This window comes from Halichoeres trimaculatus, unplaced genomic scaffold (assembly GCF_033239565.1).
Source record: "Halichoeres trimaculatus isolate MK-OKI-2021-1 unplaced genomic scaffold, fHalTri1.1 fHalTri1_scaffold_6, whole genome shotgun sequence".
Classification (NCBI taxonomy): Eukaryota; Metazoa; Chordata; class Actinopteri; order Labriformes; family Labridae; genus Halichoeres; species Halichoeres trimaculatus.
Genome location: NW_027437184.1, coordinates 13,295,752 through 13,314,534, shown reverse-complemented (window position 1 = coordinate 13,314,534; position 18,783 = coordinate 13,295,752). Strand labels below are relative to the sequence as shown.

At 38.6% G+C, this 18,783-nt stretch overlaps 1 protein-coding gene and 1 long non-coding RNA gene across 2 annotated transcripts in view; one reads left to right on the top strand and one right to left on the bottom strand.

Moving 5' to 3' along the window:
* LOC141791529 (uncharacterized) overlaps positions 1-18,783 on the top strand; it is a 78,345-nt gene that overhangs the window by 54,584 nt on the left and 4,978 nt on the right. The window lies entirely within an intron of this gene.
* Positions 8,155-18,783, bottom strand: part of kctd16b (potassium channel tetramerization domain containing 16b) — a 95,377-nt gene continuing 84,748 nt past the window's right edge. Inside the window, exon 2 of the mRNA XM_074672082.1 lies at positions 8,155-15,057. Coding sequence (XP_074528183.1) covers positions 14,594-15,057 — 464 coding nt within the window. The 3' untranslated portion in view covers positions 8,155-14,593. The remainder of the gene's footprint in view (positions 15,058-18,783) is intronic.

Here is an 18,783-nt window from a genome sequence, read left to right as displayed (position 1 = left end):
CATGGATTCACAGTAAGAGATACAGTTAGCTGCCAAAATAAAAAAAGATTAGTTTTTTTTTCTTTCCTCGTTTTGTCTTATATTTAGGAAAGTAGAAACATAGAGGTTAAAGGTCCCATTTTGTCCACATTTAGAGCCAAAATGTATACAAACTGTTCTTTCCAGGAAGAGATACAGTAAATAAAAACGAAAGTACAGGTATAAAAACCTTCTCTGCAGCTTTTTTTTTTTTTTTAAACAACTGAGCATCTCCTTCTTTGCATGTTTAGCCAAGCATCTAAAAATAACACAAATGCAGTTTTTTCCTGCATATTTTGGAGGGTAATGAGTCTCTCTGAGCTGTGTTTTACTTGGTTTTACAGCTGCATGAGCTTCTTTTCTTCTTTTGTGTCAAACATTTTTCAGTTTTCTCTCGTGTGGTCTTCTGTTTTTCACCAGCCTCTCCTCTGCTTTTTTCATCTTTTATCTTAGAGGTATTGTTTTGTGCATCAGTAGTTGATGCTGCGGTAGAATTTAAATCAGTGTTCTGGCGCTGCATCTCTCTCTTTAGCCTGTGTTTATGTCCATGCTCCTGTAGTTTTTCACTGACAGTCTGAGCCCCTCAGCAGAGTGAGGGTAACTGGTGAAACTTTAGGGGCACATTTAGTTATACTGCTAAAGTATATTGTATGTGAGTAGAGACAATCTTCAAGTGAAACAAAGGTTATGAAAGAATGAGATAATTTTTGTTCACCATGACTATGTGGCAAATCACAAGTGACAGCAAACCATTCCATATGGCTCACACAGTGTGTAACTCACACTTATGCTGATGACATAGTTCCTTGCGTCTGTGGTTTCCAAAGTGAAGATTGGGACTTTGCAGAATAATTTAAGAGAAACAAAACAGAACCAAAGAGTGCTGATACTTCTGTACAATCAGCAGTGTTGTTGCCAGTAAATGTACAGCCAGGTGATCATCTCATTGAACTGCCTAATAGTCATAATCATATTCACTTAATTAGATAAAAATACTCTATGATTTTGTATAACATTACTCTTTTATTTATACTGTGCTGGTTCTACCACTAACACCCAAGTTTAGGATGGTTGCCAAGCACTGTAATTGGTACACTGAACATTGCCCAGAGCGTGGAGCAGAAAAGCTGGATAAATGATTTGCCAGCAACATTTTTTAGCATTCAGATCATTCAGAGAGCGGATTTAAGAGGAATATTACCGTAGGAAAATGTCAAATGTATTTTAACAGTACAGCACTGACTCTGGGGGAAAAATAAGTCTAGATACAACGATTGACAATACAATCTGAAATTATTTATGTGCAAGTGAAGACTTTCTGGTTCAGTGTGCTACTGTATTTGTTTTCTAATCATGCCATGCATCGCACAGTTAATTACAGAGCTTGTATTAATGAGCATCCTCTAATAATCCAACAAAGTGTTACATAAATAGTCTCAGCCCTGCAGCATAGCTAAAAGGGCCTGATCTCAATGTGTAAAACAAACACCAAGTTCATCACACACTTACACAATAATGGTGGCACACATTAACACCAGTTTGTGCAGACCTTACTAAGATTTAAAGGTGGTTTTGCATCAAGCTGATGAAGCGTGTTAGATTATATTCTCAAAGGGCACACTAATTAACACATTAAATAATACAACATGGTGTAATATTAATGTTTCACACTAGATGCTATTATGTATGCATAATGCTTGCTTCCTTTTTGTATAAGTATGTACAAAGAACATGTAGAAAATGCTTTTAAGCAGCTCTGTAAATGGTAGACTTATTAGTGTTGGAAAGATTTCTACTGCACTTAAAAACTACAGCCAAAATCTCCATGGTGTTTTTTTTTGTTTTTTTTTTAAACCATTGTTTTATTTTGGCACTTAAGAAATTTGGCACCCTGTGTGGAGATGAAAAAATAAATGCTGTTGGAGATCCTTCAAAGGAATAACATTAGGATCCAATTTTCAAGGACTCAAAACAGAAGTGACGGTCGTGACGTCATGAGCGGCTCAGCTTCGTTGATCCAGCATCCACAGTAAAGACACACAAGCTGTTGATGGCAGAGGCAGCCAACTTTTATGAGTCACCTATCTAAATATAAATCAGGTCATAATTAGACAAAAATAAGTAGTAGTTTAGAGCTAATTGGTGATGCAGTTTCACAAAAGCTGTTTTGTTTGGCCTGCAGAGATTACACTTACAGAAACATTTAAATTTTAAGCTCTTACTTTTCCATATCACTCACACAGCTTCAAACAGTTCTAAACAGAATGCTAATATTTAAATGATGACAGTCAAACTTTTTATACAGTGTAAAATGAGTGTGTCAAGGCTGCAGACTCTTAATTCTTAGTATTTTAACATTAGAATTTAAATAGATTGTTTGCAGGTAGCACAGAAAATGTTTTGTGTTTCGTATTTATTAAGGCTTTCTTTCTTTTATTGATTTCTTGATAAAATTGAATTCAGGTGATATATGTAAGGTCAAGCATGTATTGATTTATTTAGCCTGACTTAATTTAAGATCAATGGCCTTACCAGGAAATACATTATAGGATAGAAACAGAGTAAATGATATACTATTAAACTGCTAACTACAACAAGTGTTAAGTTACGAAATTGTACATATGGCGTAGAGGTTGCAATCTTGTCATTTACTACATTTCTGAAATGTTTTTCCTCTTCATCCTCGAGGAATTTATATATAAAACAAACTTAAAGAGGGGGTATTGACCTTTTTCAGGCTTGATACTGTCCCCTTGGTACCCAGAAGTAGATTTACATCTTTGAATAGAGCTATTTTTCTCACACTGGTGTTGTAGAAAACCCTTTTCCAGCCTCTGTCTGAAAGGTTTGTTTTAGCTGCTGTCTCAGCTCCCCACTCTACAAACCCCCTTTTCCTTGACTGGCCAACCCCCTTAAAGGCATGTAAGAGATAGAGCGTTGGGCAGACCTTTGTGTAGTTGTGAACCAGTTTGGAGATCCTTATGTAATGATTTCACCATTTCTGCAAGTCTTGTGAAGATTTTGTCTATTTTTATAACAGTTCACTTTAAGCAGTTTACAGACAGATTTAGTGACTTCCTCAACATATGAATGAGGAGCAGTTTGAAAATCTGGCCATGTTTAATTTGAACATCCAGTATCATTGTTAAAGCATAATACCCCCTCTTTAAGTTTCTGATTGTGCTATTCCTGTCATATTTGTTTCATCAAGCTTACAGATAAATAACTATCAGCAGCATCCTGTCACATCAATCCACAGAGGAATTATTGTATCAGCTGATAACATTATACAAACAAATATTGCATCACTTAACTGACGGCATCCCCCCTTTTGATTTGTAAATTATTTTCTTCTTCCGAGATTTACAGTGTGTGTTTCATCACCACTCTCTCTGACTGAAGGACAGATATAAGCAGCGTGTTAGATAAAAATAACCCAGAGCTCCATACAGCAATCTGTCAAGTTGCACTGTAATCTGTTCACTTCTGTCTCCTCTTAGTCTTCTTCACATGTGCTTGTCTGTTACTGGTCCTTGTTGGATACAGTTGGCAGAAAGGGATGAGAGAAAACTAGCGGATAAAAGACAACACAAAATTAAAAAGATGCTCAATGTAATGATCTCTGTCTGCAGATATGAAAGTCTGTGAGAATCCACTTCAATATGAACTAAAAATATCCCTCATGAATATTCATAAAACAGAATGTTCTCCTTTTATTCTTGTGTGTTATGTTCGCATTTCACATCAGTAACAATTTCCTCATTATTGGGCCAATGACTAGCAGAGATAATGAACATACAATAATTAACCTAAATCCCAGACAGTGAAGGCGTATTAAAGGTTCCCTGTGGAGTTTTCTTTGTTGCAAGCTCTGTACCATTTACTTTCAGAAAATGCTTTGAGTAAATCATTTAGGCGCACAAAGATTTCATTCCTTTGATTGACATCCACCAATATGCTAGGGCTGGGTACGGGTGGAGAGAGACACACTGAGCAAGTCTAAGGTTTGATTAAAAATAAATGAATAAATAAATAGAACAAAAAAGACCTTTTGGTTGACAAAAAACAGTGAGTTTCTAAACTGTTATGAGCTGCAGCTACCCAGAATAATTGTTTATTCTGAAATATAGAGGCAGAACATTTGTTTTGGATTACTTGTTCAGTAATTGACAAATCCCTGAAGTAGCGTCTGTTAAGTTGATTCTGTCAAGTCTCAGTTTCACTGTTAATAGAAACTCACACAATGGCCTCTTGCTTTGAGTATAACTTTTATCAATGCCATGATCCTGAAAAAGCCCCAAATAATTTTTGAGCAAATGAGTCCTCTTAAGCCCTTTTTTTATTTATGAGTGGCCACACTGAAAAAAAGAACAATCTTTGTTAAGAAAGAAAGAAAGAAAGAAAGAAAGAAAGAAAGAAAGAAAGAAAGAAAGAAAGAAAGAAAGAAAGAAAGAAAGAAAGAAAGAAAGAAAGAAAGAAAATCAGTTCAAAAACAATGACAGTAATGATAGACTATTTGCATGCAAGCACATCTGCAAAAATGACTTTACTTACTTTGACTTTGACTTTACTTTAATGCTTTCACAAAAAGGCATTTCTCAATATGTTTCCACATTTTTCAAACAATTTTACCAAACACGGATCCTTTGTAAATGACCAGGGCTAAGGTTGCCTGAATGGAAACACCATGATGAAGATGAAAAATGTAAAAACACAAACGCGGTCTGGTCTATACTCCAGAGGAGAACTTTGAAAGAGCTTTTCTGAGCTGAATTGAGGTCAGAACGGTCATTTTCTGATGCATTCCAGGAAGTCAGAAAATCGAAATGCTGCCCAGCTTTGGCAACAAGCAGAGTTGTCTCTGTGTCTGAAATATTTGAGCTTGAATGGATTTTTATCTGTGCCTGAATGCAGATAACTTTTAAATAAACTGTCATCATGTTATCACTGATGTGAGCTGGGATGTTGTTACAGCAGATTGCACTCCACATGGACTGTTTTTACACACACCAAGTCGGCTGATATCTGATGTCTGCTGTGAAGTCTGATAAAGGCTACAAAGGCTCTACAAACAGATACTAGAACGCTTCCCATACTGATTTCAGGCCCCTGCTTACCTAGAATCTGTAAAAGTTTAAAGGGATATCCCAAGTAAACAAAATGACTGATAAGGGCCAGGAAAACTGGTATTTTTGTCCAACATTACAAGGATGAATAAATCACCCAGCAGCACTGAAATCTTTCACAGCTTTCAGCTATTATAACTGTCACTGAATACCTGTTGTGCTGTTTTTTCTGTGACTTACATTGCACAGCAGGACCTTGAGTGATTTTTTGACTTGCTCCAGTTCACTAAGAAAAACAGAGGAAACACAACTTGTCAGTGCGATAGTGGCTCCAGGACGCTGCTGAACCAGGATCATCCTTTTGTGTAGGAAGGCTTGTACCATTGTTTGCTCCACAATGCCTGGCTGTGTGGAGCATTTAGCTGTTTTGCTGAGAAAATCATCCCCAGCAAGTGGCAACAATGGAGATACACGTGGCTGATCTGATTGCAGCACAGGAGCAGCTCGCTTTCATCTGTAATGCCGGGAAACAGATCATGTAGCTGGAGCTCTTATCTCGGAGATGTATGCTGACAGCTTACATAGGCTCGCTGCGCCTCCTCCTATTTTTTTGTCATAGCTCTTAATCTTTGATTTCCCTTCCTGCACCTTTCTCCCCGTGCTGTTGGTTTGTTGCTCCTTACATCTCTCCCTTGCTTCCACACCTGTCTCTACAGCTGCTTCTTGTTGTGTTTGTGCTCCTTCTCTGCCAACAAAGTGCCTTATTTAATCCATAGTTTTTGTGACTCATCTGTCAATCCTTCTGTATTTCTTTTAGTCTTTCTCCCCTCATCTACCCATCCTTCTTTTCCATCTATCTTTAACACCCTAGACCCCTCCTTCCCTCTGGTTGCCTTTCTTTTCTCACCCTCCATCCCATAATTCACCTTTCCACACTCTTTATCACTTTGTCTTTACACTTCTATCCACACCCCTCCCCCATCCATTTCTAATATCACTCCCTTCATCGCTTGCTCAGGCCAGCTCTGATAGCCACATGTGGCCTCCATCGCCTGATCTTGAAAAGATAACTCATCCCACTGATGCTATTTTAAGCCTGTCTTGCATCCTCTCTCTCCTCTTTCCTGCCCTGGCAAGCTAGCAGCTACACAACTAGACGTTCTCTTCCTGTTTGTGACTTTGAAATCAGAAAAATTAGAGGTATTGTCAGGGGACAAACCAGTTTGACAGACAAAGCAGATTTCTCACCATACTGTTGCTTAAAGGAAGATGTGAAGTTTTGTAAAAGACCTTGAAGGAAGTAGAAGGTGCATATTTTTCACTCAGAAAAGTCTTTTTCATATATCCACATACTTCACTCTTCCTCTTCCATTTCCAGGGGGGCGTGTCAGATATTTTGGAAGGTGGTAGGCCAGCTGGGACAAAGCTTATGCCGAGATGACATGATTAAAGTGTTAGTGCGCACATGTCTGGATATCATTATCATTATTCAACATTTTTCTCTCCCCCAAAGCTACTTAACTTTACAGGCCCTGTGAGGAGTTTTTTAACTGGTTGAAAAAAAAGTCTCACTCCTTTGACCTGTCTATTCAAATGTGATTAGCAGAAACAAGTTTGGTTTTTTCCAAGGGTGTGGTATTGCGTATGGACCGTATTGACACGTCGACACCAATCTCCAACAATGGCTGAAATGTCCCCACCAATATTAGGTTTAAGGGGAAAAATGCACCTCATGCGGCACACAAAGGGTTAAATCCTTTCACACCTCGTCACCACCTTCCAAATACGAGTATAAGACTGGTCTGGATGCTGGGCAAGAAAAGAAAGGTGAAACGGCTTTATCACCCTACAAAGTATAAGGCAACCGCTAATGGATGCAAAACACCATTTCCAACCATTTTCTCACTCTCTATGAATGATTTGTTACTTTCACTTTTCTCTGGTGACAAAAGAAGCAACAGATCAGTTCTGTTTGTCAGACAGCAGTGGAGTGGCAGGGTTACAGCAACAGGTGATTTTGAATTCGGACATGGTGGTTTATATTGCAACGCTGTACAGGAATGCTCCAACAAAGTTTAGTTGTGTATCTTACACAATGACAATAAAGCTTGTTCTAATTCTTATTCTTATAAATTTAAAAATAGAAGAATTAATTATATATTAACAAAAAAAACAACAGAGGCACTCTGGTAAAGCTGCAAATTTTTATATCAATATAAGGAGCAGGCAGACAACGTGTTTTTATACACAAAGATTTTCGATTGTAGTTCTGATTTAGTGATCCTGATTTAAAAAGTTTTGTCTTGAGCAAATACATTTTTACTTTGGGAAACCTTTCATTGGAGCAGCCTGTTTTTTTTTAAATCATAGCCTGGTGGATTATTTTGTTAACACCAAGTTATGTCCCTCAGTGCTCCAAAGCCAGCATTGTGCTAATACCTGAGCTGTCAATCTGCTTGTGTTTTGATATGAATCTATGCATAATTCAAAGTTTAATGCAGTTATTTGAGCTGCTTCGTCTGTCATGTCTTTACACAATTCTAAAAAAAATGTGGTGTTGGTGCAGACTCAAACTTGTACCTCTGGGTTTTAGTGCCTGCATCTGCCTTTGATTCCCCACAACAAAATACTAAGTTGATATTCAGCACTCACAGCTAGCTAAGTTTTTGTAAGGGACTTTTGCAAACTCAGGCAGTGGCAGTGAGAAATAAGTTGAAAAGCAGGAGTTTTTTTATGCAAACTGAGAATAAACACAAGTCGAAGTCGCTGTACAGAATGTCTTGTTTATTGGTTGTTGTCATACATTTTCAAAATTACCATTTTTTTTTTGTATCTAAAGACTCTCAGATGAATTGAGCTGTCTCTAAAGGCGGACATAAGAACACCTGTAACACAGGGTGACTCTCACCACAGACATTTGTCAGTGATGTATAACTTTCACTTTAAAACCTCTGTTTAATTTTCATAGCAGAAAAAGCTTTGAAAGATGTTTTAGTAATAGAACAAAAAAGTGTCATCACTCTTCTCTTTGAGTCATAGTTAAATGTCTCTGGTGAGAATCCCCCTCTGCTTTTGCAGGAGCTCAGTCACACTGCAGAGTTGACTTTTTATTTGATAATGTTATACACCTGTGGAGGAACAGCAGACACTATCAACACGTTTGTGCTTATCTTTTTTTTTTTTTTTTTTTTTGGAGTTTCCATTTTTTTCTGTTAAATATCAGTTTTGACATAATCTTTTTCACAAGAACAGACTAAGTTAAAATCTGTTATAATTTTTGTATACCAACATGCTCACAATGTACCGAACCATTTTTTCTTTTTTACTTTTTAGTGTCAGAACAACAACAATCAAAACAGACGCCCTTTTGTTTTGAACAGTATGTGCCAGATCGACCACGGTGCTGTCAGTGACTTTCTTTATGGATCGCAGGCTCGACAAAGGCAGGAGTAAAAACCAAACAACACAAAAAAAGAAAACAGGCCTGCGGTCATGTAAACAGGCTTCACTCACAGGGCATGACTGTATTTGCAGGAAAGTAAACCACAGAATGTAGTCCGGCACTCCAAAAAAATATTGACTTACAAACTTAACATTAGTTCACAGTCTCTCTTTTCCTTTTCGCACATCACATTAAACAAAAAAATAAAAGCTGCAGCCACTTATCAATAACATTTACATCATTTGCTCTTCTTTTCAGACCCAGAGAACTGAACATTGTCTCATGTGCTCCAAAGGTGAAAACTGGTCAGCGTGACATACAATCGTTCACTCGCATTGTGCATGTAAGGTGATAACATATATTTTTTCAAATACTTTCTTGCTTTGTGTTTCTTTATTAACTTTGTACATTGTGCAAAAACAGCTGAAGTCTACTCTAGAAGGCCACCGGGTGTCTTGGTATTAGTTTTCCCTCTGTGTCTGTTCGACGGCACGTCTTACCATAAATGTGTATTTGAAAATGCTCTCAGATGCATTTCTGAGGCTGATGGATCTTGTAGTGGTTTTGTCAAAGTAAACAAACCCAGCACTCTGTTTTTTTTTCCTTGTCTGTTTTTGGAAATGCAGGCAGAGTCAAACAAACATGATCCTTCATTTCAACTTGCTTTATCATTTCAACTGGGCTGAATATGAACAGCACAAGGCTGACTACTGCAGATATTAACTGAAAAATCAATGCAACTGTTCACCTTTCATGTGAATCATGAATCAACTGTTTGTTTCATTTTTTAAAAAACTTTTTGAACAACTACCAGGCAACAATTGTACAAAAAACTGAAATCACACTTTGTGGTAGTATGAAACCACTTTTGATACAGTCTTTTGAGTGAGCATGCTGTTCAGAATGATCAACAGTGAAGATCAACAGGAGCCAAAGTACTACAAGGCCTTATACTCAAACTGAACGTGGTCAGGAACTCAGGCTTGGATTTAATGAATAATGTGCTGTGAGATCTTCCTGACCAGGGAACACAGTTGTAAAACATTATTTTAACTTACTTTGGTTCTGCATGGTAATCCCTGACAAATAAGTGTATAAAATAAACTGAACCAGTGCTGCTAGACTCAAATATTGTGTCATAACTCATCTAGAGTGTGAACATTGATGATCGTAGATCTGGACTCTCACTCAGACATTGACTGCATTAGGACCCAGAAGATGGAGAGGAATGGACTCAGACTTATTTCCTGATTAGGTCGGTTAAATTTCTCTCGTTGGTTTATTTTCATTAAAACCTCAATAGTGTCTTCAGTTTCTAGCTAAGGCTTGCAAATGTGTGGTTATGCATGTCTTGGTAAGCTTTAGCTACCACAAGAATGTTTGTAAGAGATGCCACAAATTGGATGTTTTTCTTTCAAAGACCTTCCATTTGTAGCATGTTTTAAGTTGAATGGCAAAGGCAAAGGCAAGAGCAGCAAATGTTTGATGAGGACAGCTTTAAGTCTGCGCACTTTGGCTGTTGATAATGTTACTGCTAGCAAGCTAACTGCAGTGTTAGCAAATTGTCATTCAACCACTGGGTCCAGGATATTTCATTTGTTACAGTTCTGATTAATAGCAGGTGGGTTGCAAGTATTTTTGAACTTATTGGACACCTGCTGTAATCTTTCCAGAAACCATTTGTGTGTCTCTTTGTTTAGAGACCTGCAGCGCACATTTACTCACATCTTACAGCACTGTAACTTCAGTGATAGTCTAAGTCTGACTCAGATTTCCTTTGGTGAATCAAACCTCATCACTCGACCAAAACACTGGTTCAGACAACAAACACTAACTTGGGCAGTCACTTTCGATGTACATTGGCCTTTCTTCCAGCACATGTGGTTTGTAATAAAATTTTCATGAAGCTTTAACTTCCATGGGAGGTGACATTTGGTTTCAAATCTATCACATTCAGTTCTGCAGCTGTACCCTCCTTTCGTGTATCAGGAGGCCTCTTTCCCTCAGTCTGTATTCAGCATCAGACGTACAATCATCTGGTTGAGGTTAAGTGGGTGATTTAATTAGTCGACACAGTTTTCTCCAAAAGTTCGTATGCTGCTTTTTGCTCTGATGTTCAGACTGTCTTTTCTGCCGCATTGCTCTATAATTGAGGGGGGGGATTGGCTTTGAATCCTGCACTTTTCACCCAGCGTGGATGTAAACACCCTCGAACAGTGTTAGAAGCTGAGTGTCAGCACATTCTCCACATAGTCAGTGTTTCATTACAAATCCAATGTTCTGGAGAAAGGAGCCAAAAGAACAAAAAACATATCACTCTGCGAACACGCTGTCTGCACTGTAAAGGAACAAAAGTTTCTGGGTGTTGAAGAGTTTGTACCTTGTGTGTGTGTGTTTTTTGTATTTTTTTCTTTCCTTTTTTTTCTTATTTTGATACACTTTAAGGCCTGAACATAAACTTTTGTAATGTACTGAATGCAGTTCACCATCATTGAACAACCAGCATCTGTGGCACTGCCCTACATATGTGCTGACAGGCTGTTTATGACGCTGCTCTCCTGAAAAGCAGCAAGCATATCATTTGTTATCCTGTAAATATAACATATGCCATAGGTGTGTATTTTTCCCCCTTCATGCCTGATGGCCTGACACTCTACATGATAAAACAAGAATGGCTGTGTTACATTAGCGTCAGTCTACTGCATCACTAAGAACAGAGAGCAGCCACACCTCATGTGTTTGCATGTTATATACAGACAGTATAATACATTATTCTGGATAGCTATGATTTATGGTAAGTATTTACATATGCTCTGTAGTCTGGATAAACATATTTCAGATAAAACTGATAAAATAAATGACTTTAAAATGAAAATGTAATCTTCCAGCAGTGTAGAAAAATAAGTCATATTCATTGTATTGACATGAGGAAAATGGTTGGTTCGTACCTAGCACCTATTGCAACCGCTTTGCTGTTTTTGATAAAGTACAGCAGACATAAGGGCAAATCTGAACATAACTATATCTTCTTACTACCCATAAACCATTTCTCTCACAGGAAATACATTCCTTTGGGCAACATAAGGGAATCTGATAATGCATGAATTAAAGGGCCTTCTGGTAGAAAAGTAACATAATCATCCAATAATATCAACCTTGAGCAATGTTTTTAAATAAACCCATCTTTGAATAAATGTATGCATTTTTTTATTATCATTTCCTCCTGCTGTTAATTCTTCTTTATACTTTGTGCTTTGCAAAAGCTATGATTGTTTATAAAGCCCACTTCACTCTTTCAGAAGCTGCAATAACAATAAGTGAGAAGTTTTAATACAGGTCCTCTGTGAAATTGCTTCTCACAGTCTTCTCTGTAGGTCTTATTGTTATGATTTACTTTATTCTATACATTTCATCAATATTCATCACTCTCTGACCCTAAGTCCAAGTTTCATAACGGATGTCAATCACAATTTTCATTAACACCTTGATTTTTTCCTGAGGCTAGGATAAGCAAACATTTATATCTCCAAGGCTGGGCATACAGGCTGTTTGACTTTCTCTGTTGTGGCGCAAAGTGGATGCTGTCACTACACAAGACCAAAGCTCACGATTTTTGTGCTCACGCTGTACAGTCCGACCTGAGAGCTTAAATCATAACAACTCTCAGTGAAGCCTTCTATGAAAACTCCCACATACAGGAGTCAAAGTCAGAGAGTTTTACTTCTACATAACTCCAAAGTATGATCATCCCTTTGCCCGCATGTTAACAAAAAGTGAAATATGCCAAAAGTTCATTAAAAGAATCGGATTGTACAGGTGGTACTAATGTTATGGTTGAATGTTATGATCTCTATTTTTGTGCTATTTGCCATTTTTGCACCTGCATGGCTGTGCTTTCAAAGTGAGAGAGCATTCAGCTGGCTGATTTAAGTTTCAGAAATGCCAGAAATTCTTTGAAATATTTTAGAGCAGCTAATACATCCAACATTTGACCCAGCTTATATGTTGGTCATGGAGCTCAAACCATCTATATACAGTCCATGGATCAAACAAAGGGTCAGAATCAGCCTCACTTCACATTTACACTATATGCCCCCCTTGAGAAATTTATCACTCCTGTAGTTCAGCTAATTCCTCTGATAGAAACTGTAAAGTCTGAAAAAATCTGTCTCCATTATTGCACAAAAAAGTTTAAAAGCTTCTTTTTCTTCTATTTATTTCTTTACATTACTTTTATATGTATACTTTTTATTTGCCATTCACAGAAGGTCCAAATCAGAAAACACATCTATTCTTGCAATAGGCATTTGTTACCTTTGTTTGGATTGTTTAACCTTAGTTTAATCCACTCTACTAACCCTCTGTACAAGATATTGAGTTATTATATTTTTCACTCATGTATCTCTTAAAACAGAGATCATGATGCGAATATCACTACCTATTGAAACTAATGAAAAGCTGATTACTTTTAACAGCCATGATCATCTTCAAAGTTGACTACCACAACTTCATAACACCACCAAGTGTCTGTGTGCTTCTGCCATTAACATTATTAATTGACTAAATATGCACCTTTAAATGGTGCCTGTACCATACTATTAGCGACATAAACTCCAGCAACATTCTTGAAAACATAAATAAAAATCAACAAAGAGTGAACCCTAAATTGTGCTCTTGGATTTCACTCCTTTTAATAGCGATCCATTTTCCCATCTCTATTTTTAAACACATTACAATACTCTAAAAAAGCTGGGAGTACCTAAATGAGTGCATAAATAATTGCTTGTTTTCACTCAATACACGGCCAGCTCGTCACTGCCATTAACCCAGGGCTTCATTAATATCTGTAAACAAGAACCATATCTATGAGCTGTATCAGTGGACCCTATCATCAATACATATTGATTACCATGTCAGCTGCCTGGGTAGCAAGCATCCATCTGCATTGACGTGGTTAGCCTATATTAGCATGGTTAAAAAAAAAAAAAAACGCATGACTGATGGCATCCTGTCCAGGGTATATCCTGCCTTGAGACCAATGGCAGCTTGGAGTGGTACCAGCCTCTGCGACCCTCTAAAGGGAAAAAGATAATAAATGGATGAATGGTTGACTGATTGCTTTGGGTTTGTTCATGTGGTAATGAATGGGGGCTCTGTTCATTTATGAAAAGTGCTAGCGTTTGGTTTTATACCGCGTTCAATCAGCACTTTTCTCTGTTGAACCTCTGTCCTTGTGCTTTGACAATCAAATGAAACCCTCTCTTTCACTTATCTGTCACACTTTGACCCAAGTATAACTCTAAACCTTGCAAACATGGAAAAACTCAATATGATGCAGAGGCAGCTTGATGCATTTGGAGTACATTTACAAGACAACTGATATTACAAGAAGAAAATGAATTGTTGAGTTGAGACTCCACCTCAAAAGTCCCTAAAAGTAATCGTCCCAGACACTTTCCACCACCCTGGCAGCCAAAAGCTTCAGGAGTATTTATAGTGAAGCGCTGTCGGGACAGCATGAATTATTAATGGGTCCTGATGCAGATTTATCTGTGACCTCTAGGCCACCTGGGTGCAAACACACATACATACACACACTTCAACCCACCCATTCACATATTATATCAGTGTTTGTCTTTGTGGTTTTCAGTAAAATTATGACAGATGACAGTGTGCTCAGTCCAGTAACCCTCAGTGTAGCCGTTAGCAAGCCTTCAGCTGTGTGATGAGTTCATAGAGGAGGTCTTTCACTCACTTGGATTGGTCCTCAGGAATAAATTATTCAAAGCTCTGAAGCATTCAGCAAGGTACAGCACATACTTACAGTACATACAGTGGGCCTAAACTACACACACACATACATACTACATGAGTCATTAAGGGAACAGTTTGTTTTTCTAGCTCCTGTGTTTTCTTCCCACCTACTGGCACAAAGTTGGAGTTTCCCAAAGAAACTGGATTCAAATAAGTTTTGTCTTAGCTCCCTTTTGTTGCAAAAGTTGTAATCAAAAACATGTAAACTGATCCTTGGCCTCAAGTGTCCACTCCTCTTGTCCTGTTTCCTGGTTCAGAGGCGGTACTTTCGCAGCAGGTCGGCCTGCCAGTTGTACTTCCTCTCAGGAAACCTCTCCGGGATCTTGATCTTGCGGAAGTCTTGAATGCACTTTTCCAGCTCCTCCTCCACCGTCAGCTTCTCTTTTGCCGGCCTTTTCTTGCTGGTGCTAGTGTCGCGGGAGCTGGCCGTGAGAGTGCGGAGCAAGTCACTCTTCCGCCGCCCCTCTGACTGCTGGAGCATTGCGACAGGGCCTTTTTTCAGTGGCCTGTCCAAGGTTTGAACGTTGGCGTGAGGGTGCGACTGGCGGCTGACTGGGCCACAAATGACTGTTCCCTGGGGAGAGCTGGCTTCTGATTGGCTCTCCGAGCTGGAAGTGGAGAGATCATTGAAAGAGGTGCCGCTCTCACCCTCTCCATCACCTTTATGGTTCTTGCAGCAGCAGTCACAAGGAGGGGAAGACCAGCGTGATGGACCACCTGGGCAAACATAAAAACAGAGGAGGAGATAATATTAGAGTCTGTGCAGGGCTATTTTTTACCCCCTTTTCCTTCTCTCAGACTTTGTCTCCGTGAAGAGAAAGATGAGACACTGAAACAAAGAGAGTGACAAAAGAGCCAGATAGCAGGAGGAGGCAAAAAAAGAAGCAATGACGGCAGACAAAGAAGAAAGTCAGCTTATGCCAAATGGCAAATCAGCTTAACAGTGATATGGCATCAGGGACGACTGGCTTGTTTCCAGGCTAATCATGGAAGTATGCTGGCTGACTGTGTGTGGTAAATGGCTGCTGTTAAAATGAACAACCCTACAGGTCCACGCTGTCACATAAACCAAGAAGAGCTTAACCCATTTTAAATATACCATAAAGGTCTGGTTTGATTAACTGTGGATGTGAACGTGTTAAAAAATACAGATGGTAAGGATATTTGCATTTAATGACAGAGAAGCACAATTCAACGTTGTAATCTTTAACAACAGTTCAAAGAAAAGCTCTGAATTTTATGAACAACAAACATTTAAATCTAGGCTGGCAGTGTCATAAACTCAAGTTAGCTCATATTCACTTTTACCAGCAAGTGGGTAAGGAGCTATTGATATTCAAAAGGATTTTCTGCCAATCCCTTGTTTAGAAATAAGGTGGTTCTATGAAATGAGGATACTGGAGCCTCAATTCAGACCTTTAGTAAACAACCAACACAGTACTTTTGGCCATGGGAAGACTCTCAGATAGTGGTCATTTCAAATAAAGTGGGTGTCGTTTTTTCATTAGAACAAGAATGTCATCATTTGACAGGTTTTCGTAAAGTGTAATTTACCAACTGGCTTCTTTAGTCAGCTACGCTGCACTACATCAGATTCTGCATTGCTCTGATTGGTCATAGTTCGAACCAACTCAACTGCTTCCATGGACACCTCTGCTTGTGGTTGAGTTAGTTGGCGATACCAGTTAGTGGAAATCTATTTCTGACAACATCTCTTAGGAAAGTAATTTAGATTATAAGTAGTATTTAAAACTGCTGTATCTACATTTCTTTGTATCATCGCTTTTCCATCACTTTCTCACATGTTAAGAAACGCTGCACAGTGGTTCAATTTTAAGTGTTAAAGGCAAGAGAAGTGCTTATCTCTCAAATATTGAGTCACCAAATCTGAGAACCACATGTGTTTACATTCAATCAGGAGCTCACACTCATTGGCTATTTGTCAGTGTTTCAATGTCGAGGGAGCTGAGGCAGCTGGCCAGCTGTTGTGGTCTTCACCAAATCAAAGGGATCAATGGTCCAGCCTAACCTCAGTGTGAGCATCCACTGTAGGGCTGATGGATCCAGAGGACCCAGAGCAACACCACACCTCTCACTACAGGAAGCAGCCATTTATTTTTCATGATAAACTATTGAATTATTAAAGAGGTATCTGTTGCTGATGTACTCTTCTCTGTTCATTGAGGGAAAGAGATCAAAACCCAAGAGGCAAACACATACATGCAACAACACAGCCCCTCCCTCCCCCTTCTCTGAATGAAGCCCCACCCCTCACAGTCAACACACTGCACACAGGCATCTGCCAGTTCAATAGCACCACCGTATCTTTTCATGTGTTGCAGAGCATTTCACTTCAAACAAAGTTATAAATAACGCTGCTCAAAATAAATGCTCCTGTGCTTCTACTCTTCTTTGTCTGTGGCAGCATGTTCATAGAGAGCCAACAGAACAGAAATCAATCCATCCTACCAATATATTTTTCATAGAGTACAACCCATAAATAGCCAACACATACCGTAACTACATTTATGTGGGCATAAAACGAGGCAATATTTCTTGCACAGCTTTAACACGGACTCCCACTGCTTAACTGTGTGTTCAAAGATGTGGGTGTGCACACACACACACACACACACACACACACACACAGGCGCACACACACACACACACACACACACACACACACACACACACACACACACACACACACACACACACACACACACACAGAGTGAGAGAGAGCAGCCCCACTGTACGTGAAATCAACATCACACATCAAAGTCTGTGACAGAAATGGAACATCATATTTATACCACCTCCAGGCCTCAGTCAAAGGCAGAAAATACACTATCATTTTGTATGTGTAGTATTGTATCATTTTATAATGCTGTAATCTGAAGGATTGCATAAACCCAATCAGAAATTTATGAGCCTCAGATTAAAACATTTTATCTGTTTAACACTTCCAGGGATTAAAAAAAAAACATAACCCATGTTAGGTTTAAGCACACATGAGATAATTGAAGTCACTAAGTGAGGAGAAGCTGTCTGATTGATGAGATGCAGAGTCCTAATTGGTGTTTTGAAAAATGGCCCCAGACTCTGGTGAATTGTTTAATCTGCCAGTGGCCAATGTGCCTGTCCAAATAAAATTAACACTAGGAGACATTTAGAGCTGCTGTAACGAATGCCTTAAACCGTCTTGTCAGGTGTGTGTGTGTGTGTGTGTGTGTGTGTGTGTGTGTGTGTGTGTGTGTGTGTGTGTGTGTGTGTGTGTGTGTGTGTGTGTGTGTGTGTGTGTGTGTGTGTGTGTGTGCGCGCACTGTCTACTGTCTAGAGCTGGTATTTTTAATATATATGACATTCTGGTTAATCTTTGGCATTTAGTACTTTATTGCACCTCCACATAGCTCTTAATAATCTAAGTCTTGACAGTGAAATGCTGAATCAATTTACAGTCATTGTGATTGCCGCATGGACTACTAGAGGAGGATCTGATTTATCATTTTGACTAGCCTAACCTTTAGCATTATGACAAATTGGCTGGTGAATGATTCAATTACATGGGTTGTAAAATCCAAGCGATGATCACTAAGATTTGTGGAATAAGACACAGAATGGTGTCTTCCCCTTGTCGACACATTGATACTGTTAGATTGCAGTGTTGATGCTTTGCAGCTCACAGACACACAGAGCTAATGTCCTCTGCTAATTGAGGTAAAACAAAAAAAAAAGAGTAAATGTGGAGCCATGTTTTCTCATTGGTATTTACACTCTGCTGTTAAAATGTCTTGCTAATTGAGGTGAAATTAAACCTCTGTTTATGTTGTGTTTACTCAGGCTTTTTCTTTCAATTAGTTTGTATGCTGCTTGAACTCATTTCTGTCTTTCATTAATGCTCCAGCCAGCTTAATCACTTGAGTTTCTTTGATGACAATTAAGGGCTCAATTCTTTTGCCATTATATTTAATTGTTTGTGACAAAAATAGGTAATTAAAGGCCTTGCTTTCATCAAAGCTGTCTGACAATCAGGAGCTGTTTGGCCAGGTTAGAGGTGATCATTAAAACATTTAAATTTGTTGGAACATGATAAATTCTACAGACAGCAGATTAACCAGTGGCTTTTCTTTAATAAGAATGTTTTCTTAATGACTACATGGTTGATTTAATGTTAAATAACACCTTATCAGCTTTCATTCTACTATTTGCACCATCCCATTGCATTTACTTAACATCTACAATTTTAGCTCTATACATATGCAGTTTCTACCTATTTCATCTCTTTCTTATCGTAGGTCCTCCTGGTCTCAGATCATGTTGTTGGGTTACTGTGTTACCTGGGTTCCTGCATTGCGTCAATATGTTGCTTGAGTTTTAATCATCAGGTTTTTAGTGGTTTCAGTTTGGAATTTGGTTTAAGTTTATGCTCTTTTGTGTCTTGAG